Source organism: Chlorocebus sabaeus, chromosome 17, assembly GCF_047675955.1.
Source record: "Chlorocebus sabaeus isolate Y175 chromosome 17, mChlSab1.0.hap1, whole genome shotgun sequence".
Classification (NCBI taxonomy): Eukaryota; Metazoa; Chordata; class Mammalia; order Primates; family Cercopithecidae; genus Chlorocebus; species Chlorocebus sabaeus.
In genome coordinates, this window is record NC_132920.1 from 30,539,474 (window position 1) to 30,561,952 (window position 22,479).

Genomic DNA, 22,479 nt, shown 5'->3' on the forward strand with positions numbered 1-22,479 from the left:
TACAAATTAGGTCATTGTACCCTAAGTAGCCCCGCAGCTGCCCGGGGCTTCCAGTCAGCCTTTCTGACCTCTCTCGGGTCTGCCACTTTGGGGTTCTTCTCGCCATTCCCTGCCCAAGCCTGAATCTCTTTCCCCGCCGCTTTCACTTTCTTTCCATTTTCCAGTAATTGGAGTTGGTCATCTGTGCAGCAAGCGCCCCCAAGTGGCCTTCCTGTTCACTGCCTGGACCATAACGCCTAAAGAATACTCCGGTAAGTTTACCAAGGTGCGGCTTCCAGAGAGGCAGGACTCACCAGGCTTAGTGCTTGGTCCAGTCCAGAGGCCCAGGGAACCATTCCACATCCCCCTTTCCCTTTTGGAAGACTGAGATGGAGGAATCTAGGGGAAGTTCTGGGTAGGAAGCAGCCACTTGCCATTAAGTGGTAATTAAATTGCCATTGCAATTTAGGTAAATCACAGTCCCTCTGGGCCTAGTTTTCTTTTTTATCTTTTCTCACTCTTTTTTTGGCGATAAGAGTCTTGCTCCGTCACCCAGGCTGGAGTGTAGTGGTGTGATCATAGTTACTGTTACCTCGAACTCTGGGGCTCAAGCCCTTCTCCTGCCTCAGCTTCTGGGTAGCTGGGATTACAAGGTTTTCTTTTTATGAAGAGCCCTGCCCCACCCATGTCAGAGGGCCCTGAGGAGGCAAACACAGGATGGTTGAAAATGCTAGTAAAACACCTAGCATAGGCCGGGCGCGGTGGCTCAATCTCAGCACTTTGGGAGGCCGAGACGGGCGGATCCCAAGATCAGGAGATCGAGACCATCCTGGCTAACAAGGTGAAACCCCGTCTCTACTAAAAATACAAAAAAAATTAGCCAGGCGTGGTGGTGGGCGCCTGTAGTCCCAGCTACTCGGGAGGCTGAGGCAGGAGAATGGCGTGAACCCGGGAGGCAGAGCTTGCAGTGAGCCACTGCACTACAGCCTAGGCGACAGAGCAAGACTCTGTCTCAAAAAAAAACCAAAACAAAACAATGAAAAACACCTAGAATGTGCACTGCTGTCCTGGCTGGAGGCTTGAGGGGAGCACCATGGGATATGTGCAGGATATAGCGGGATTAACTCCTCCTTCCCCTCAGCCATCACTCTGAACTCCGCATCCCACGTGCAGATTCCAAAAACCACTTTTAAAAGAACACAAATCTAAACATGTCATTTCCCAACTCAAAACCCCAAGGTTCTTTCTCCTCACCTTCAGAATAAGCCAAACTACTCAATGATACTTGGGAGGCTGAGGCAGGAGAATCGCTTGAACCCGAGAGGTGGAGGGTGCAGTGAGCCGAGAATGCGCCATTGCACTCCAGCCTGGGAGACAAGAGTGAAAGTCTGTCTCAGGAAAAAAAAAAAAAAAAAAAAAGAGTTTGCATAGGGCAGGGCTCTGATAGCGAGAGCTATGAAAGATGCATTCAGTAACGGATCCCGCTCCCCACCTTCCAGGCCTTTACAGTCTAGAGAGTGTTAGGCGTATATATGTATGTAGTCACAGAAGACAGAACACCGTACTATAGGCAGAGCTGGAAAGGGTCGTGGGAACCCAGGGAAGGAGGAGGCCAGGTCCTCCTGAGTGGGACATAAGGCAAGACTCAGGAAGACCTCAGGGAGGAGCTGGAGCTTGAACTGGGCCTTAAGTTGTGCTAAGATTTGCAGAGATGAGGCAAGGCCATTCCTGACCAGAGAAGTGGAGGAGCCAAAAGACAGGGAGGCGTGAATATGGCTACATCCAAATGCAGCCTCGCCCGGAAGAAGGGTCCGTCCCATGAGTGAAGCCAGAAAGGCAGATTTGGCTGGGACTACTGGTGCGCATCATTACACCCAGCTAATTTTTTGTAGGGATGGGGTTGTGCCATGTTGCCCAAGCTGGTCTTGAACTTCTGGGCTCAAGCGATCCGCCCTCCTTGGCTTCCCAAAGTGCTGGGATTACAGGCGTGAGCTACCGCAACTGGCTCCATTGCCATTGGTATTTAAAAGGTAATGGTTTAGGTTTTGAAAATGGGGCTGTTTGTGAAAACTGAGAGTGCCTTTTGTTCTCAGATATTTTCTATGGCCATTGGTGTAATTGGAGGGAAGCTCTCGCCATATATAATATTTTTGAGGCAGCCAACTAAGAAACCGGGATTCTGGTTCTCTCCAGGTGCAAAATCCTGCGGGAAGGAAGTGAATTCTCAGGGGCCCAGAAGGAGTCTCTAAAGGACCTCTGCCAGTCAATTCTAATCTCTCTTCTCCCCCTCAAGTCAGCCCCTGCTTCTGCCTTTCTCTGTCTCTCCTAGATTCTCCCCCTCTGGAGGGCCTGAGCTGCCGACCACCACCCCCAACGTCGCTTTCTGCTTCCTCTGCCTCTCTTCATCTCTCTTTGTCTGGGATTTCTTTGTCTGGGGTCTCCCTTTGGTTCTGTTTCACAGTTCTCAGCCTCCCCTCCCTTTCTCCCCAGCCAGGCTGCTCCGTCCCTCTCTGCAGGGGCCTAGAGGCTCGGTGAGGGGAGCGGGACTTGGTTGCCATGGTCACATCGAAGCCAGCCGCAGCTGGCCCGGGCAGCTGCTCCTCCTGGGCCCAGGGCCCTGGACGCTCGGACAAAGCCAGGCGGTGTTGGCAGCCCCAGACCTGAAACCCCAAAGGCCTGAGACTGGGGTGACTGGGACCTAAGAGAATCCTGAGCTGGAGGTGAGAGGGAGGAAGCCAGAGATGAACTGGGAGGGCAGGAGTGGGCGCTGGAGCTGGGCCCTCCCCTTGTGGGCAGGGACCAGGCGGTCCTGGCTGGAGGCTGGAGGTGCGGTGGGAGGAGGGGAGCAGCCCAGAACTTGGCAGGGAGGAGGGGAAGGACAGGGAATAGAGTTGGGGGCCATGGTGTGGCAAATGGGCTGAGGAGCTAGGGTGTCCCCCAATGGGGGACCATTGTCCAGAAACAGGTTCGATTCTTTCTTTGGGCCTTGTGTCCCCGTCTGTCCTGCAGGTGCCTCTTCCTTTCTCAGCCTTTTATTCTTCTCATCTCCCTGTGTCCCTTAGCTTCACACTTTGCGCCCCAGTCTCCCTCCTCTTTCCTTCCACTCTGTTTCACTCCAGCCCCTTCTCTTCCCTTGTTCTTGTTTCTTGTTCCCTTGGTCTGTCTGCCCAGCTCTCAGGCCTCCTCAGTTCCCTGCCTTCCTCTCTTAGGAGTTTGTTCCCAACACTGTTTCCCCACCACGTCCACTTCAGTTCCTTCATCCAGTTCAGCCCTTTTCTTCCCAAACTTCAGTCTCCTCCTCTGAGCGCCTGGGACTTCCCACCTTTTGCTGTGTGGGCCGTCTTCATCCTCCTTTTCCTCTCTCCCATCTCCTCGGCCTTGACCTCAGTCCATCTCCTGTCTCTCTGGGAGTTCCCTCACCATCATCCCCATCTGACCATCAGCCTCCTCTCCCTCTTCTGGTCCTGTGCCCCCTTCTTCCCCATCCACAGCTGAGCGGTTTCATCTCCCAGAGATACGTCATCTCAATCTCCTCCTTCACTCCCTGGCCTCAGTTTCCAGTCTGTATTCAGTGGCATCAGGTCTGACTCATACCCAAAACCTTGTCCACTCCTTCACCCTGCCTCCTACCCGTCACTTCTCACTCTCCCCAGCTGCTGACCCAGCCTGCTCCCCGAGAGGCAACTGCAGCTCTCAGAAGGCACTGCGGCTAGTGTGTGTGGGGGGGCCCATCTGGTCCGTCCTCTCGCTCGCTGGTCGTGCTGGGCTTCCCTCCTGTGGCCAGGTGGTCTGCAGGCCTGAAGCTGCCCTCTCCCCTCTCCTATGTGCCTCTCCTCACATTTTTTCAGCTGTTTCCTGTCCTCTCCTTGCTGGGCAGCAGGCTGCCACTGGCTTGAAGGGGAGGGAAGCCCAGGATGGGAGGGGATGGTAGAAGGTCTTTTGGGGTTCTGGGGTTCGGAGTGATGCAGGAGATGTGGAATGGGCTCTGGGGACCACGGATGGGTAATCAGGCCCTCTTGGTCTTTGGTGGTGCTCTCTGGGCCCCAGGATGGCTGGGATTTCCCTCTCAGGCCCCCGGGAAGCCCGAGTCCCGCATTCCAGCTGGCTCCAGCTCCCTTTCCGTTGTCACTTGACTCCACTGGGCCCCAGCCTTGCATCCCTCCCACTCCTCCAGCCTGGAGCTGGGGCGAGGTGGGCATCACCACGAGGAATTTCTCCTGAGGCAGTGAGAAGAAGGGACAAAGTTTTCAGGACTCTCTAGCTCCTTCTGCTCTCCCCAGTGGACCCCTCTGTCTGGCACTGTCATGCCACTTAGCTGGGGTCAGCGTGGGTCTGCGGTGTGGAATGTCCCACCAGGGTATGACGGGCTGTAGCTTGCCTGGCAGGCCTGTCGGGGCTTTCCCAGAGCACAACTCCTGGAAGGAGGGGCTGCGTGCTGCCAGGTGAGGTGACTTGGGAAGCCTTGGCCCCACCCCCAGGCTGGCCCCACCCCCAGTCCAGCGTCTCCTGGGCCTAGATTCCCCAGCTGCTGTCTCTGGAGGGGTAGGTGTTCCGGAGGAATCCCTGGGGGCTTGGTGGGACACGGAGGCGGGAAGAAGCTGCTCTCCGAGTGACCCTGAGGCTGTCTGTTAGCAGGTCCCTCAGCCGTTGGAACGTCCTTGGGCTTCTGAACTGGTGCCCATGTGTGCCTCGGCCTTTCCCAAGGGCCAGCTTCTTCCTGGTAGTGCTTTTGTGTACTTGTCTGGTTGGGACTTCGTGTTTCTTTCTTGGGATCGTTGTCTGGGACTGCAAGCAGGGTATGTTTTTATCTACTGTGAGGTTTCTGGGGTGGAGATGTGCAGTGGAGTGAGACCTTCCTGTGACCGTGACATTGTCTAGGTGGTGAGCGGGTGTGGGGGTGTGGAGAGAGGTGAGGGGCTGAGGTAGTGCTGAGGGGGGGAGTGGGAGAAGCACCTCCCACCACAAGTTCTGTCCTGCTCCATCCTCTGCCCAGCAGCTCTCTCAGTTGCTTTGCCTACTCATTGTCACTGTGTCATCTTCCCTGGGTCTCTTGGTCCCCTTCCTTTTGACTGTGTGTGATTTTCACTGTGCCTCCATCCTTCTCCTGCTCCTCTTCTTCCTCCTCCCGACCACCCGATTTTGCCCTGGCCTCATTTTTGTCCTCTTCTGGCCAGTGATCAGACCCTCCGGCTCACCAGGGCCAGAGCTGGCTGGACCTGAGGGAGGCTTGTCCTGAGGACTCCTGAGTCCCCCTCCCACTCCACTCCGTTGGGATCCCAGGGGAATCAGGGCCTGGGCGTCTGGACCCCTGGGTTCCCGAGAAGGCCCTGCAGAGAGAACTGAGAGGAGAAGGTTAGAGAGGAAGGGGTTAGAAGAGAGTGGGCCCGCCCTCAGGGTCTGGGGCCTTCCAGGTTGGGTGGTAGGGGCGGGAGCGCACAGGCTGCGAGAGAGGAGCAAAGGTTGGTGGAGTGAGAAGAGCTGTCTGGGGCCTGGCTGGACAGGTGAGCCTTGAGACCTGAGCCCTGCTCCCTTCTCGGGGCTAACTCCGGCAGCTGGGCTGGGCCTAGCCTGTGGGAACCTGCTTCTTCCTCTGTGCCCTGGGGCTGCTCCCCTTCGCCTCTCCCACCAGGAACCGAGCCCAGAAGTAGGAGGGGCGTCTTCCCCTCGTGGGCACTAAGCGGGACTGCAGCCGGCCCCCTGGGGCGCCAGCTTTGGAGGTTCTCGTTGTGGGAAGCGGGGGTGGGCTGCGAGTGGGTGGAGGGGACTGGGCGCGGAGCCGGCCGGGGGCAGCGGCGCGGGCGGCTGGGCGGCCTCGGAGCGCCCTGGCGGGCTCGGCGGGCGGGTTACCTGGGGGAGGCCGGGCCGGGCGCGGGCGCACGGGGTGGGCGTGGCGGGCGCGGGGCCTGGAGCGCCGCGCGGGGCGTGGGAGCCACCGGGACTACTGGGTCCGGGAGGGGGAAGGGAGGGCGGCGAGCCCGAACGCGCGGCGAGAAGGCCGAGGGGAGGGAGCAGAGCGAGGAGCGGGAGGAGGAAGGGAGGGAGCCGAGGCGAGGGGGAGGCGGCGCCTGGGCCCGAGCCGCCCCAGTCCTGGCTCCTCTCCCCGGAACAGGCCCCCGACAGCTGCTCGCGGGAGCCGCCTCCCGACACCCGAGCCCCGCCGGCGCCTCCCGCTCCTGGCTCCTGGCTCCCTCCGCCTCCCCCGCCCCTCGCCCTGCCGCCGAAGAGGCCCTGCTCCCGGGTCGGACGCCTGGGTCTGCCGGGAGGAGCGATGAGAGGTAGGGAGAGCGGCGGGCGGACCCCGCTGGCGGAGGCCTGGGGCTCTTGGGGTGGCGGCGCGCGGCAGCGGCTGCCGGGCGAGGGGCGGGGGAGGCAGGACGTCCCGGGCGGTGCTTGGTCGTCCAGCTCTTCTAAGCCTCCCTGCCCGCCTCCCCGATGCTCTGGGTTACCATCTGAAAACCGGGGGCGGGCGCTGGGGGGAGGTGAAGCCCTGACCTCCCAGAAAGAGCTTTGAGCCTCCAGCATGGAGGGAAGTCCCCCTTCACTCAGTGTGGAGGTACTGAGCCCCGGGAGGAGATGCTCCTGCGCAGCCCCACTGAGTCAGCTCATCACCGCCTGGAGAGCACGGCCTGCCCTCCACCTGGCCAGTCCCTGCGGCCATCTACTGACTGCTAAGCCTTCGCTCAGCCAACACCCAGTTGGTCAGCCTGGTCACAGTCCAGCAAAAAGAGGGACTGACACTATAACCCACCAGTGACACCACTCTTCCCGGCTGGATGGTTAGTTGGCTCTGGCATGAGAGAATGTCATTGCCAGTGAGCGCCATCCTCAGGGTCCCACCCCCCACACCTGGCTCCTGACTGAACATTTCTTCCCAGTACTTCCAGCAGCCAGACGCTGGCGCCCAAGCTCGCTGGCTGTTGCTGAGGGCCTGTAGGTGTGTCCAGGACTGAGTGGTGTAGTGGAGACAGGTGAAAGGAGAGTGGAAAGGCAGGGAAAGGCTGTTGTCCTTATTGCCACTCTTCCCACCCAGCGCCCACCTGTTCTCTGCCCCCTCGACATCCCTCTGGCTTGGTCACCTGTGTGTGTTAGAGGCTGGGCCCCAGTTCTCTGGGGATCCTGTACCCAAGGGCCTGGGCGTGTGTGTCTCATGCTGTCTTCTGGTCACAGGAGCATGTGGTGTCTGTTATTTCATGTTCACAGGTGTCTGAAGTGGCTATTCATTGAGCGATGGGGTTGGACTTGAAGGAATGCCAAGGTGTGGACGGGTTGATGTGTGCATGAGCTTCTGTGTTTGCTCTGTCTCAGAAACTCTGTGACGGTTGTCAGAGACACTGAGAGGGGGGTGTGTGCATGCCACATTTAGCCTCGCTGTTTACAGCCAGTTCAGTAAGTTTCTGTGTCTCACTGTGTGTGTGTGTGTGTGTGTGTGTGTGTGTGTGTATACAGAGCTGTGTGGGTGTTGTCTGAGTGGGACATGGGGGGCTGGGAGAGGAGTGTGAAAGACTTGAGGCAGGGTGGCCTGGCCCCTGGTTTGTCTTTGGTTGTAATGGGGTGGGAGGCGGTGGGATTGGGGAAGGTCTTCTGGGCCTGTCCTCTCCTGCCCTCTGTGTCTCTGACTATGGGCTGAAGACCCAGTGGAGAGAGATGAGGTGACTGGGGGTGTTGGAGAACGGACAGCCCAGATGGCTCTGTGCTTCTCTGTGCTCCTCTGCTTGGCTCTGTGCCCCGTGTTTCTGAGCCTGCTCTATTTACCTCTTGCATTGTGGCTCTCGATCTGTCTCCGCCTGCCTCCTATCCTCTGCCTGCCTTTGTGTCTCTGCCCCGGGCTCCTCTCGGCTCTGTGTGGCTCCGATGACTCATCTGGGATAGGCATGAAGGTTACTCAGGGGAACAAGAGCCCCGCTGTTCCAGAGAGAGGTGGGGGTGGAGAGTGGCACCCAGGAATTCTGAGCCAGTCTCCTGGGACTCTGGCAGCCTGCTCCCTAGCACTGGACCCTAAGGGGCCAGGCGTGATGCCTTCTGGTTCTAGCCTCTCCTTGATAACTGAGTGCCCCCCACAACTCAGTCATCCCCCTCAGCTGCTGCTTCAGAGCTCTGGGGTCTCAGCTGCCTCTTACATTCCTGCCCTAGTGCATTGTGGGAGCAGCTGAAGGAGGACAAAGGGATGGGGGAGTATCCCCCACTCCTCCTACCTCCTGGGGTGACCTGCCTTCCTTGTCTTTAGACCCGCCCTCATCTCCAAGGCAACTCAGCCTTTCCTCATTCCCTCAGAGGCAGCCACCTTCTGGAAGTGGGAACTGGGGGGACTGGATGTCTGGGTCTCAGGAAGGCAGAGCAGGGATAACTGGGCCCAAGATGCCCTGAACCTGATAAGAGGTGGCAGTCGAGTCCCTCAGGACTCTAGGGCCTGGAGACTTCACTGTGGGGCTCTGGGACCAGTACAGGTTAGGACAGCTTTTCCTGCAACAGGGGAGGGGAGAGTAGTTATTTGGGTTTGTAAGGAGATGCCATTTAGAATTGTTTTATGTGGGGTAAGCTTCCTGGGCCTGAGGAACAGAGTAGGGATTTTGAAACTTTAATGGGCACAGATCACCTGGGAATTGTGTTAAAATGCAGATTCTGATTCAGCAGGTCAAGGGTGAGCCTGAGATTCTGATTTCTTCCATGCTTCCAGGTACTGCTGATGGTCCAGGGACCACCCTGGGCCTAGAGGGCTCTAGGGGACAGTAAGACTGGAAGGTGCTGGGGTCCCCTCTGCCCTTGTCTTAGAATTCTAGACTCCTATGTGGGAGGGCAGCAGGGTCAGCTGGTCCAGGCTTATCTGATGTTTAATTCTATCATATCCTCAACAAGGAATTGCCCAACCTTTTCTGGGACATTTATTTTTTAAAATTCAAAATGAATTTCATATTCTTTTACATATCATATGGTTTTACATAAATGCATTTATGTAATAGGATTTAGAAAAATAGTACAATCAACCTGTCTTTTTTTATTTGCTTTTCTTTTGCCCCATTCATGTTAACTCGTGTTATATTATATTCTATTGTTATATTCTATTATATATTCTTTACCTTTAGACATACACACAGGTATATATACAAACATGGGTGCTTGTTCTGTTTTCAAAAGGTGGGATAATTTTTTATACTTCTGTAGGTTGCTTTCCATATTCAACAGATACACAAGGAAATTACACTAAGTTGGGAATTTATTGCCTCTTTGTTACTTTTCATAGCTGCAGAGTAGTCCATAAACCTTATTATTATTATTTTTTAATTCCAGCCTGTCCCCTGTGAGCGTTCACATATCTTACAGATTTATGTCTCACAAAAGGTGCCATAATAAACATCTTTGAGCATCTTCTTTTTTTGCTTTCTTTTTTCATTTTTCATTTTTTTTTTTTTTAAAGAGATGGGGTCTCGCTATGTTGACCAGGCTGGTCTCTAACTCCTGGCCTCAAGTGATCCTCCCATCTCAGCCTCCCGAAGTGCTGGGGTTACAGGCATGAACTACCAGACCCAGCCCTGCACATATGTTCTTCCTTCCTGGTGCTTCTGTCTCCCATTTGGGTAGATCATTAGGAGAGGGAATGCTGGGTTGAAGAGGATGTGCTTTTTAAATTATAATAGACATTGCTAGATCCCTTTCCTAATAGAGGATAACGCTACATTTCTGCCATCGAGCATGGTGCCTCCCTTTTCTTCACCCTCCACCACTTTTATATGTTACAGCCGTAAAAAAATATCTAGTCAATCTGCGTGGTATTTCCCTGAGGCTAGTGAATTTGACCATAAAAAAAATGTTGGCAATTTGGCTTTGCTTTTCTGTGAAATGACTATTCAAATTCTTTGGCTGTTTCTTTATTGGGTTACTTATACATTTTTTCTTGTCAGTTCCTAAGGGGCCTTAGTTTATTGTAGTTATTAAACCTTTTCCTGTTGTGTGTGTTATAACATTTTTTGCACACTTGTTTGTTCTAAGCCATTGTCTATGGGGGTATTTTGCCCATTCTTGATTGCAGAAATGGGGCTTCAGGAAGTTAACTGATCTCTGCCCTAGTTTCTTCATGTGTTAAATATGGATAGTAATAGTATCTACCTTATGAAGTGACTGTGAAGATAAAATTATGGATTCTGTTTAAGGGTTTAGGCCAGTGTCTGGCACAGGGGAAGCATTCTAAAAATACAGCTGATGCTGTTAAACAATGACTGTTGTTGTTGTTTTACTGTTATTATCCCCAAAGCGGCCCATTCTGTCTGTTGCTGTCAGCTATGACTCAGTCCCCTGATTAACTTACCCACCACCCGTTTTATCCCCTGCAGAGATGCTGCCCCCACCCCCTTAGGCCCGAGGGATCAGGAGCTATGGGGCCAGGGGCCCTCTCGTCTTTACTGCTGCTGCTCTTGGTGGCAAGTGGAGATGCTGACATGAAGGGACATTTTGATCCTGGTGAGGAGACTGAATCATGGGTCCCTGAGGGCCAGGGCTTGGGAGGTAGAGAGTTGGGGGCCTTGACCTGTTACATGCCTGCTTTTTACTCAGCCAAGTGCCGCTATGCCCTGGGCATGCAGGACCGGACCATCCCAGACAGTGACATCTCTGCTTCCAGCTCCTGGTCAGACTCCACTGCCGCCCGCCACAGCAGGTACTTGGCACACCTGATACACCTGCAGCTGCCCCGAGGGGAGCCCCTGGGACCTCTACTTCCCCTCCAACCCCTCTGCCCGTGCTAGGGAAAGCCCTGCAGTCTGAGGGGCGAATGAAGTGGGGTTTAAGTACTGGAGATAGAGGCAGACCTGGGGCCAGACGTTCTCTGTGCCCCTCTTCACCCTCTCAGGTTGGAGAGCAGTGACGGGGATGGGGCCTGGTGCCCCGCAGGGTCGGTGTTTCCCAAGGAGGAGGAGTACTTGCAGGTGGATCTACAACGGCTGCACCTGGTGGCTCTGGTGGGCACCCAGGGACGGCATGCTGGGGGCCTGGGCAAGGAATTCTCCCGGAGCTACCGGCTGCGTTACTCCCGGGACGGTCGCCGCTGGATGGACTGGAAGGACCGCTGGGGTCAGGAGGTGAGGCTGGCAGAGGCAGCACCCAGAGGAGGTTGATTTTCCTCACTTCCAGCTGTACTGTAAACACCACCTATACACTGACGACTCTCCAGTTTATATAATCGCCAGCCCAAGCCTCTCAGCTGAGCTCCAAACAGTATTGCAAACCTGGCTACCTTTTGGACTTCTTCACCTAGATGTCTTTTTTTTTTTTAAACAGATGGGGTCTTGCTATGTTGCCCAGGCTGGTCTTGAGCTCCTGGGCTCAGCGATCTTCCCACCTTAGCCTCCCAAAGTGCTGGGATTACAAGCATTGTAGCCAGCCACCTAGATGTCTAATAGGCATCTCAAACGTACCTTTAATTTCCCAAGCTGAATTTGATTCCCATTCCTAACCTAAACCTGCTCCTCCCCTGGCATTCTCCAGCTCAGGAAGTGGGATCACCATTGCCTGGTTGCCTAGGCTATAAGCTAAGATGATATCCTTGATTCCTCGTTTTCTCTCACCTCCTTCCAAAGCATCAGCAGCCCAGTCCGTTCTACCTCCATAGTGTTCCTGAGTCCAGTCACTCCTCACCACTCCACCTCTACTGCCCTAGGCCACCCGCCCACCATCTCCAGCTTAGATGAGTACAGTAGATGCCAAATGGGTCTCCCTGCTTCTGCCCTTTTCTGCCTGGAGCCAGATTTCCACCTGGGGGGCTGCATCAAGTGGACCTTAAAGCATGTAAATCAGATACGTCACACCTAGCCGACTCCCCTGTGCTGGCTTTCCACTCTGCCAGAACAAAAGCTGAGCCCCTAGCTGGTGCGGGATGTTCAGCCTGACCTGGCTCCTGCCTGCATCACTGGCTCCTTGCGCCTCCTTGGCCACACTGCCTTTCTCGTTGTTGCTGGAACAAGCCAGGGCTCGTTCCCACAGCTTCCGGACGTTTTCTCTGTGCCTGCAAAGCTCCTCCCACAAATAACCACAGGCTCTCCCTCACCCCATTCAGTTCTCCGCCAGGTGTCACCTCCTCAGAGAGCCTTTTCTGGCCACCCACCGCACTGCTCTGTCCATACACCCTGCCTCTTGTTCTTCGCAGCTGTTTCCCTTGCTAGGATTCAGTCCTGCAAGGGCGGGGAGTGACGTTCACCACTGAGAACGTGCCTAGCACAGAGCGGGCACTCACCCACCTTCTGCTGAATGAACAGAGGGAATGGGCTGAAATTAAGGGGAAGCTGAGGCAGGGGTGCAGGGCTGTGAGGACTGGGGAGAATCTGGGCACAATGGGAGGATAGGCTGGGAGACAAATGGATGGAGCTAGACAAGGAGAAGAGGGCAGCTGAGCCTGGAGTCTGAGGACAGAACATCAGAGCTGCAAAAGGGCCAGAGGTCTCAGCTGCAGATCTTCATTTCACCCATGCCTGGCTGCGCCCCACAGTGCTGTGTGCTCAGTGCCACCCCTCACGGGTCTCTAAGTGGCCACTGTGGGCTGGGCCAGGGAGCAGCTGGTGGCTGGGAAATAAGATCTGACCTGGACCCCTTCCCACGCACCCCGTTTCCTGGCCCACAGGTGATCTCAGGCAATGAGGACCCTGAGGGAGTAGTGCTGAAGGACCTTGGGCCCCCCATGGTTGCCCGACTGGTTCGCTTCTACCCCCGGGCTGACCGGGTCATGAGCGTCTGTCTGCGGGTGGAGCTCTATGGCTGCCTCTGGAGGGGTGAGTGGCCCAGCTCCCTGGAAATCTGTTTCCTGAGCAGGGGAGTGCAGGGTGGGGAGTGTGGAGAATGGGCATCCAGGATTCCCTTTCTCCTGCTGGGAAACTGTCACTCTGAGGAGGGGGCTCGCTGGCATTGTCTCCTCCATGCCAATGTGCCAGTGGAGAGATACGAGAAGGGACCTGAAACCTGCCCAGGCCTGATGCAGGGATGGGGGATGGAGCCTTCGTGCCTCTGATCCCCATCCTCTCACCCTGCCCCAGATGGACTCCTGTCTTACACCGCCCCTGTGGGGCAGACAATGTACTTATCTGAGGCTGTGTACCTCAACGACTCCACCTATGATGGACATACCATGGGCGGGTAAGACAGACCCCTGCAGGACGTGGAGTTTGGGGTGGGAGGGAGGACTGTGTGTGTGTGTGTGTGTGTGTGTGTGTGTGTGTGTGTGTGTAGGGGGGATGGTAAGTAGGGTGGGGAGTGAGATGGAAGAATTGAGAAGAGGGATAGGTTGGGTGGGGCCTCAGAGGGTAGGACTTGGGTGACCACTAGCCCATATGACACTGTACAAAAAAGGCACCTCTTTGCTAACACACATTGTTGGAAATTGCTGCAATAAATATGCACATCACAGATTGAAATGGTGCCCCTTACAGGTGGTGGTGTGCTGGATGTGACCTGCAAAGTACCTGTGATACAGCTGGGGTAGGGGTGGAGAGAAGAGCAGAGCCAGCTGCATGAGTGTGGGGTGGGGTGGGAATGGGACTAGTGGACGGGAGCCAGGCTTGCTGGGCCACTGTGCCGGGGGGTGACGGGGCAGAGTGCCTGGATATTAAGACCCTCTGGCCGGGCGCGGTGGCTCACGCCTGTAATCCCAGCACTTTGAGAGGCCGAGGTGGGCGGATCACAAGGTCAGGAGATCGAGACCATGGTGAAACCCCGTCTCTACTAAAAATAGAAAAAATTAGCCGGGCACAGTGGCGGGCGCCTGTAGTCCCAGCTACTCGGGAGGCTGAGGCAGGAGAATGGTGTGAACCCGGGAGGCGGAGCTTGCAGTGAGCCGAGATTGCGCCACTGCACTCCAGCCTGGGCGACAGAGCGAGACTCCGTCTCAAAAAAAAAAAAAAAAAAAAAAAAAAAAAAAAAAAAAAAAAGACCCTCTTCCCTTCCAACTTCCTCTTCCTTGGTCCCTTCTCCAGATTGCAGTATGGGGGTCTGGGCCAGCTGGCAGATGGCGTGGTGGGGCTGGATGACTTTAGGAAGAGTCAGGAGCTACGGGTCTGGCCAGGCTATGACTATGTGGGATGGAGCAACCACAGCTTCTCCAGTGGCTACGTGGAGATGGAGTTTGAGTTTGACCGGCTGAGGGCCTTCCAGGCCATGCAGGTGAGTGAGTCCGGCTCTCGAGGAGGGCTCTGAAGCCATGGGTGGTGCCATTGGGGTGCTCCCAGCACTCCTAGCCTTGACCTTGTGCCCTCTTCCCTTCCCCCCAGGTCCACTGTAACAACATGCACACGCTGGGAGCCCGTCTGCCTGGCGGGGTGGAATGTCGCTTCCGGCGTGGCCCTGCCATGGCCTGGGAGGGGGAGCCTATGCGCCACAACCTGGGGGGCAACCTGGGGGACCCCAGAGCCCGGGCTGTCTCAGTGCCCCTTGGTGGCCGTGTGGCTCGCTTTCTGCAGTGCCGCTTCCTCTTTGCGGGGCCCTGGTTACTCTTCAGCGAAATCTCCTTCATCTCTGGTAAGTCCCTGAAATTGACAACTGATTTCATTCCTAACCCTGCAGTGTCCCCAAAATATTCATTCCTTGCATCATAGCCACCCATCACCCACCGAAACTTCTCAATTAGGGGTACCCCAAATAGCTTGAGTCCCTTTCTGCCTCCTTTTCTCTGCATATCCATCTTTCCTTTGTAAGCCCCTCGCCCATGACTGTTATTGAGCTAGTATGACAGTATTAGTTGTTAAAATATTGAAATACTTCTGTATTAGTTGAGAAATACCCTCTAAGCCTCCAGATAACTGTCCTTCGCTTCCCCACAGTCCAGCAACTATAGGGTTAACACCCACCACAGCTGGGGACTTCCAGGACCCTGCTCCCCCAACCCCCACTGGTCAGTGGTTGTCTATTGAGAATCACCCATGCTTCTGCTCCTTTGCACAGCAATCCACTGCCTCCCTTGGGTCTCCTCCTCATTTACCTCCCTCCTTTCTTTTTGTTCCTTCTCCCCAGATGTGGTGAACAATTCCTCTCCGGCACTGGGAGGCACCTTCCCACCAGCCCCCTGGTGGCCGCCTGGCCCACCTCCCACCAACTTCAGCAGCTTGGGTGAGCAGCCTTGGGTGGGCGTGTGGACCCTCTGCACCCTTCTCCCTGGGCCTCCCCCTCGGCTAGGGTGGGACCCTCCTGTGGTGCTGACCCTGCTGCCTCCGCCAGAGCTGGAGCCCAGGGGCCAGCAGCCCGTGGCCAAGGCCGAGGGGAGCCCGACCGCAATCCTCATCGGCTGCCTGGTGGCCATCATCCTGCTCCTGCTGCTCATCATTGCCCTCATGCTCTGGCGGCTGCACTGGCGCAGGCTCCTCAGCAAGGTGGGCACAGCTGCGGCCTGTGGAGTGGTGGGGGGAGGCTAGGCCCCAGCACGAGCCAGGGTCCAATGGGGCCTGCAGGGCATAGCCCACTAGCATTCCAAGAGGAGGGCTTAGTAAAGAGACCACTTACACCATGTCAAGGAGGGGATGGGGCTCACAAGGAGGGCTGCTCCCGAGTCCCGGGTCTGCTCAGCGGAGAGGAGGCGGCAAATACCATGACCCAGAGGAGAGAGTCTGTGGAGAGGGTGCCTTGACAGGGGCAGTAGACTTTGGTCCTGGGATGCAGCTGGCCCGTGCCTACCCATCAGGGAGGGCCTGGGAGAATAGATGCCCTGACTTCACTTTCTGCCCCAAATTCCTGCCAGGCTCCTCTCTGGCCAACCCAAACGAGGCCTGTTGGTGCAGTCTACACTGGTCAGCCTTGGGGCAGAAGCAGGGTGGAGACAGGCGGAGAGTGGGACTGGAGGGGTAAAGGGAAGATGTCTGGCACACCCCAGGCCACGTCTTCCAGTTGGAGTCCAATGGCAGGAATATACATTAAGGTTGATGGCTGGACACGGTTGCTCACGCCTATAATCCTAGCACTTTGGGAGGCCGAGGCAGGAGGATCACCTGAGGTCAAGAGCTCGAGACCAGCCTGGCCAACATGGTGAAATCCCCCATCTCTACTAGAATACAAAATTAGCCAGGCATGGTGGCTCATGCCTGTAATCCCAGTTACTCGGGACGCTGAGGCATGAATCTCTTGAACCCAGGAGGTGGAAGGTTGCAGTAAGCTGAGATCGCGCCATTTCACTTCAGCCTGGGCGACAAGAGCGAAATTCCATCTCCAAAAACAAACAAACAAACAAACAAACAAAAAAGGTTGATAGTTATGGACTGGACAGATGAGGGTTGGAATCTCATTGTGGGACAGGGAAGTTACCTCCATGCTCTTGAGCTTCAGTTTCTCTACTTGTTAAAGATGGTGCTGATAGTATCTACAGCTGTAGGGCTCTTGTGAGGGCTGAGGGAGGCAACGCAGGGATGGACACAGCAGAGGGCCAGGCCGTGTGTGCCGAGCAACACGGGTGACGCCTCCCATTCCCCATGACAAGGCTGAGCGGAGGGTATTGGAAGAGGAGCTGACGGTTCACCTCTCTGTTCCTGGGGACACTATCCTCATCAACAACCGCCCAGGTCCTAGAGAGCCACCCCCCTACCAGGAGCCCCGGCCTCGTGGGAATCCGCCCCACTCCGCTCCCTGTGTCCCCAATGGCTCTGGTAAGACTCGCCTTGTTCCAGTCGCACCTCTGTCCTCTCCGCTGTTTTCTTACTGTAACCCTTTCCCATTCTCTTTTTTCCCTGTCTTCCCCAGTTTCCACTTGTTTTCTTCTTTCCGTGCCCCTGGTTACTGCCTATATCACTCTTTGTCCCTATCATGTAGTGTCTCAAGAGTTCCGCATGGATTACCCACAGTCCCCCGTGTTCCTATCCCGTCTGTGTCCCACAGACATCTCTTTGTTGTACCCTCTCATTGTGTCTCCCTGGCCCCTCTGCTTTGTATTAGACTCACCATGTTTGTTCCTTCTATCCGTCCATCTTCTATCACCCATCCTTCCTTCCATAGCCATACACCCTTGCATCCATCCATCAATCCTCCATCATCTATCCTTCTGTCTATATTCATAAATCTATTCATCCATCCATCCACCCATATCCATCATCCATCTGTCCATCTATCCATCTATTATCCATCTATCCATCTATTATCCATCCATCCAACAAAACATCTGTTTACCATCCATCCATCTATTCATATATCCCATCTGTCCATCCATTCATTATCCAGCCAGCCATCCGTCACTCTGCAGATCCTTGTTTTATTCTGTCTGTCTCTTAATGCAGTCATCCCGTCAGTCCTGGTCTTGCCCTATTCAAGGTCTCCCTGTCTGTCTAGCCTTGAGTCTCATCCCTTCCCCGTGTTTCCCCTCCTCCTTCTCCCGACAGCGTTGCTGCTCTCCAATCCAGCCTACCGCCTCCTTCTGGCCACTTACGCCCGTCCCCCTCGAGGCCCGGGCCCCCCCACACCCACCTGGGCCAAACCCACCAACACCCAGGGTAAGCCCCTCTGCCCCTGGGCTCCGCCAGGCTCCCCATACCTCTACTGGGGCAGGGAAAAGCCCTCACACCTTGCACTTCCTCCTCTCCCCACTGTGGCCTCTTCTGCTCTCCTGAGCTCCCAAGGAGGAAGCTCTTGTGACCTTAGCTCATCTCTGCTGCTGCTTGCTCTTTTTAAAGCCCCCCACCTTGAGCTGAAGAGTAGAAAGCTTACTGGTCCCCAGCTCTTCTCCCTCCTCCTCTTCAACACCATCTCTTCGGCATTCCAGAGCTAGACAGGAGGTTGCTGTGGTGGCCCCAGACTATTGTAACTCCTCCTTTATTCTCTGCTCTCTCTAGAGCTGTGAGGAGGGCTCTCACCCCGGCGCTTGCCCTCTCCCCCACATATGTCCTCTCTCTGCAGTCCCAGAGGTGAAGGCTCACGCCCCGACCCTTTCCGTCTGCCCCTCCTGTCCTCGGTGTTGCCTTCTCATTGTGGCCCCTTCCCCAGGGCTAAGAGGGGACAGCTCTGCTTCCTCTCTTGTCTGTAGACAACTTGTGTTGGGGCTGTGAGCAGCCGTTATCCTCTCTCCTCTCTGTGTGCCTGTCTCTGCTTGTCATTGAGCTTGGTGTGTTGGGTTGAAAGGGCTGGGAGGGCTTGGCCCCAGGAGGAGCCAGGCAGTAGCCACGGGAGAGCAGCTAAGTGAAGGGGAGGGAGCTGTGGTGAACGGGACAAGGGTTTGGAAGGTGGAGGGTGCCTGGATGCTGGGACTATCCTGAGGTGGGAGAATTCCTGGGGAAAAATTCTTCCAGCCAAGATTTATCTCATGGTCTCTTGAGAGACCCTAGGGAGGCCCTAAAGAGTAAGACTCTATGACAGTTTTGCTCAACCATATTCATTGCCTTGAAAACCTCTGGAACAGCTAACTCTCATCCCATGCCAGTGTCTTCCTGGTTTGAGGTCGGTGCATGGAATACTGGGAAGATACAGCATAGACCCAGTTTCTCACTCGACTGGGAGACACGGGGCCCTCCGGGAGGCTGAGCTGTGGGGAACTATAGCTCTCGGGCTGTTCCTGATGCCTCGTCCTGTCTTCTTTCCCCTCACCCCTGCAGCCTACAGTGGGGACTATATGGAGCCTGAGAAGCCAGGTGCCCCGCTTCTGCCCCCACCTCCCCAGAACAGCGTCCCCCATTATGCCGAGGCTGACATTGTTACCCTGCAGGGCGTCACCGGGGGCAACACCTATGCTGTGCCTGCACTGCCCCCAGGGGCAGTCGGGGATGGGCCCCCCAGAGTGGATTTCCCTCGATCGAGGCTCCGCTTCAAAGAGAAGCTTGGCGAGGGCCAGTTTGGGGAGGTAAGGAGGGTGCCTACCCAGCCATCAGTAGTGTCTGGCCTATTGGGTGCTCTGATGCCATGCCTGCACAGTCCCCTGGCCAGGAACCTTAGTCATTTGTGACCATGTTAATCCGTTTGACCCTGTGATCGCCTAGCAAATGAACTTCTTTCTCCAGGTGCACCTGTGTGAGGTCGACAGCCCTCAAGATCTGGTCAGTCTTGACTGCCCCCTTAATATGCGTAAGGGACACCCCTTGCTGGTAGCTGTCAAGATCTTACGGCCAGATGCCACCAAGAATGCCAGGTGAGGACCAGGGATGGCATCTGGAAGAAGGGACGGGAGGCCATGAAGAGTGGGGAGCCACCTGGAGAGAACAATGGCAGAGCTCAACAGAGGAGTGGCGTTTCTGGGAGGGGATTTGCATGTACGCTGGGGGTGGGGACGCCTGGTCCACCTGAGGAAGGAGGTGGGCGGGGGAAGGTGCAGGCCGCCCACTCGGCATTCCTCTTCACCTTCTCCTTGTTCTCCAGGAATGATTTCCTGAAAGAGGTGAAGATCATGTCGAGGCTCAAGGACCCAAACATCATCCGGCTGCTGGGCGTGTGTGTGCAGGACGACCCCCTCTGCATGATTACTGACTACATGGAGAACGGCGACCTCAACCAGTTCCTCAGCGCCCACCAGCTGGAGGACAAGGCAGCTGAGGGGGCCCCTGGGGATGGGCAGGCTGCGCAGGGGCCCACCATCAGGTACCTGCTTACCCAGGCTGGGCCTTGCTGAGAATTCCCCAAGGGGGTCTCTTCCTCTCCCCTTGCTTCAGCCTCGAGGAAAAGAGGGGAGCATGGGGGTAGGAAGGCAGGGAGAGGTTCCAGGAGGGCCTGGAATAAGGAACGTGTGACAAGTTAACCCAGGAACATGGACAGAAAGGCTGGAGGTGACTACGCAAGAGTGGTGAAGGGACTTGGGCCCTGCCATGATGTCCCTTCTGCTTTCTGTCACCCTCACTCCCCTCTGAGTCCAGATTGGGGAGCACAATAGAAGAAGAGCCCCCTAGGGTTGGCTAGGCCTGGAAGATTGAGACGGAAGTGACCCTTGGCCTCACATGGGCATGCCACCTCCACATGGGGAACCGGAGTGACCGGGCCCGGGGAGTGGGCTCTCTTTCCTCTCCTGGATGGGAATCTGCGAAGCTGCCCCCAGTGACCTTCTGTTGGTTCCCTTCTCAGCTACCCAATGCTGTTGCATGTGGCAGCCCAGATCGCCTCCGGCATGCGCTATCTGGCCACACTCAACTTTGTACATCGCGACCTGGCCACGCGGAACTGTCTAGTTGGGGAAAATTTCACCATCAAAATCGCAGACTTTGGCATGAGCCGGAACCTCTATGCTGGGGACTATTACCGTGTGCAGGGCCGGGCAGTGCTGCCCATCCGCTGGATGGCCTGGGAGTGCATCCTCATGGTGAGCAGCCCGAGGACAGCCAGGTTGGGGCAGGGCAGGTGGGAGAACACTGGCCGCCACTCGCAGCCCTGGTCTCTATCAGTCACGCACTTTCTCTGGGTTGCATTTTACAGAATCTCATCTGTAAAATGAGGTTCTCCTAGCCCAAGGGACTGGGGAAAGCAGGAGCTGCAGTGTGATGGGCAAGAGTCCAGGAGCCAAGAGTGGGTACTGGGGTTGGAGACAGGGTGGCAGAGAGCTCAAGAGACAAGGTAGGGGGAGGAAGCTGGAGACAGAAGGGGGTGCGTAGGGAGACTGAGGGTCAGGACCAGAAAGTGGGGGTGGATGGAGAGGAAGGAGTAGCAGAAGGAAGAGGTGGGCCAGGGCCCTGGAGAGAGGACCAGAGCATGGAGAGGAAAGGCAGAACCCGAGGGAGAGGAGTTGAAAAAGGTGGCCAGCGGAGCAGAGTGGAGAGCCTGGCGTTGGGAGGGATCAGGCCTGAGTGGAGCCCAGAGTGGATCTGGGGCTTCCGACAGGAAGGGAGGAGGGTCTATGTTGCCTGATGTCTGTTTTTGCTGCCTTCTCTGCATCCCAGGGGAAGTTCACGACTGCGAGTGATGTGTGGGCCTTTGGCGTGACCCTGTGGGAGGTGCTGATGCTCTGCAGGGCCCAGCCCTTTGGGCAGCTCACCGACGAGCAGGTCATCGAGAACGCGGGGGAGTTCTTCCGGGACCAGGGCCGGCAGGTCAGAGTGGAGGGGAAGGAAGATGGGTCCAAGGTGGGGGACAGAAGGGGCAGTTGTCATCTTGGAGACTAAAGAATATTTGTTCCCTGCCTCTCATCCACACTGCCACAATGCAGGTGTACCTGTCCCGGCCGCCTGCCTGCCCGCAGGGCCTATATGAGCTGATGCTTCGGTGCTGGAGCCGGGAGTCTGAGCAGCGACCACCCTTTTCCCAGCTGCATCGGTTCCTGGCAGAGGATGCACTCAACACGGTGTGAATCACACATCCAGCTGCCCCTCCCTCAGGGAGCGATCCAGGGGAAGCCAGTGACACTAAAACAAGAGGACCTAATGGCATCTCTGCCCTTCCCCTCCCGACAGCCCATCACCTCTAATAGAGGCAGTGAGACTGCAGGTGGGCTGGGCCCACCTAGGGAGCTGATGCCCCTTCTCCCCTTCCTGGACACGCTCTCATGTCCCCTTCCTGTTCTTCCTTCCCAGAAGCCCCTGTCACCCACCCAGCTGGCCCTGTGGATGGGATCCTCTCCAACCTCCTCTAGCCCTCCCTTGGGGAGGGGTGGGGGGAAATATAGGATAGACACTGGACATGGCCCATTGGAGCACCTGGGCCCCACTGGACAACACTGATTCCTGGAGAGGTGGCTGCGCCCCCAGCTTCTCTCTCCCTGTCACACACTGGACCCCACTGGCTGAGAATCTGGGGGTGAAGAGGACAAGAAGGAGAGGAAAATGTTCCCTTATGCCTGCTCCGGGACTTGTTCTCAGCTTGGGCTTCTTCCACCTCCATCACCTGAAACACTGGACCTGGGGGTAGCCCCGCCCCAGCCCTCAGTCACCCCCACTTCCCACCTGCAGTCTTGTAGCTAGAACTTCTCTAAGCCTGTACGTTTCTGTGGAGTAAATATTGGGATTAGTGGGAAAGAGGGAGCAACAGCCCGTAGCCTTGGGGTTGGACATCTCTAGTGTAGCTGCCACATTGATTTTTCTATAATCACTTGGGGTTTGTACATTTTTGGGGGGAGAGACACAGATTTTTACACTAATATATGGACCTAGCTTGAGGCAATTTTAATCCCCTGCACTAGGCAGGTAATAATAAAGGTTGAGTTTTCCACAACTGTGTGAGTGGGTTCCTTGGTAACTGCCTCCTGCACCTCCCTCTGAACCCACTTCCCATCTTCCTTTTTTCCTCCCTCTCCCCATTCCATTTCCCATCACCTATTTTGCCCAGCATTGTGTTCTGTTTCTGCATAATCCAGGCCTTTGCCTGTGGGACCTCAGGTGATGCATGAATGTGTGAGTACATGAACCTTCTCAACTCATAGGGGTGCTCTGCTGGAGGCCTGGAGGGAATGCAGTCAGGCCAGGGGTGCTGAACCTTTTTTGTGCCATAAGCCCATTTGGCAGTGTGTAGCGGTCTACTGAGTACTCCTCAGAATTAGGTTTTAAAACCTATAAAATGGGCCAGGTGCAGTGGCTCACCCTTGTAATCCCAGCACTTTGGGAGGCTGAGGTGGGTAGATCAGTTGAGTCCAGGAGTTTGAGACCAACCTGG

At 55.9% G+C, this 22,479-nt stretch overlaps 1 protein-coding gene across 26 annotated transcripts; it reads left to right on the forward strand.

Annotated features, from left to right (window-relative positions):
- The first annotated feature begins 229 nt into the window (after positions 1-229).
- On the forward strand, positions 230-22,041 carry DDR1 (discoidin domain receptor tyrosine kinase 1). Of its 26 annotated transcripts, none has more exons than XM_073005810.1 (20): positions 4,472-4,521; positions 6,089-6,254; positions 7,180-7,234; positions 10,305-10,431; positions 10,525-10,627; positions 10,820-11,048; positions 12,584-12,731; positions 12,993-13,092; positions 13,929-14,115; positions 14,223-14,469; positions 14,962-15,057; positions 15,166-15,317; positions 16,415-16,580; positions 17,307-17,417; positions 18,513-18,757; positions 18,915-19,042; positions 19,270-19,488; positions 19,966-20,200; positions 20,775-20,924; positions 21,041-22,041. In XM_073005810.1, the coding sequence occupies exons 4-20, from the start codon at positions 10,347-10,349 to the stop codon at positions 21,179-21,181; spliced, it is 2,742 nt and encodes a 913-aa protein (XP_072861911.1). In that variant the 5' UTR covers positions 4,472-4,521; positions 6,089-6,254; positions 7,180-7,234; positions 10,305-10,346; the 3' UTR covers positions 21,182-22,041. The 26 variants fall into 26 exon arrangements, with proteins under 26 accessions (XP_072861914.1, XP_007971387.1, XP_037861764.1 ...); XM_073005806.1 differs by lacking the exon at positions 7,180-7,234 and adding an exon at positions 4,615-4,775 and having other exon boundaries at positions 4,479-4,521; XM_073005809.1 differs by lacking the exon at positions 4,472-4,521 and adding an exon at positions 4,575-4,775.
- Positions 22,042-22,479: the final 438 nt, after the last annotated feature.

Coding starts and splice junctions, on each gene's coding strand:
- DDR1 (XM_007973189.3), top strand. Junction 10,432..10,524: donor GAAGGGACATTTTGATCCTG/GTGAGGAGACTG, acceptor CTTTTTACTCAG/CCAAGTGCCGCTATGCCCTG. Junction 19,043..19,269: donor GATGCCACCAAGAATGCCAG/GTGAGGACCAGG, acceptor CTTGTTCTCCAG/GAATGATTTCCTGAAAGAGG.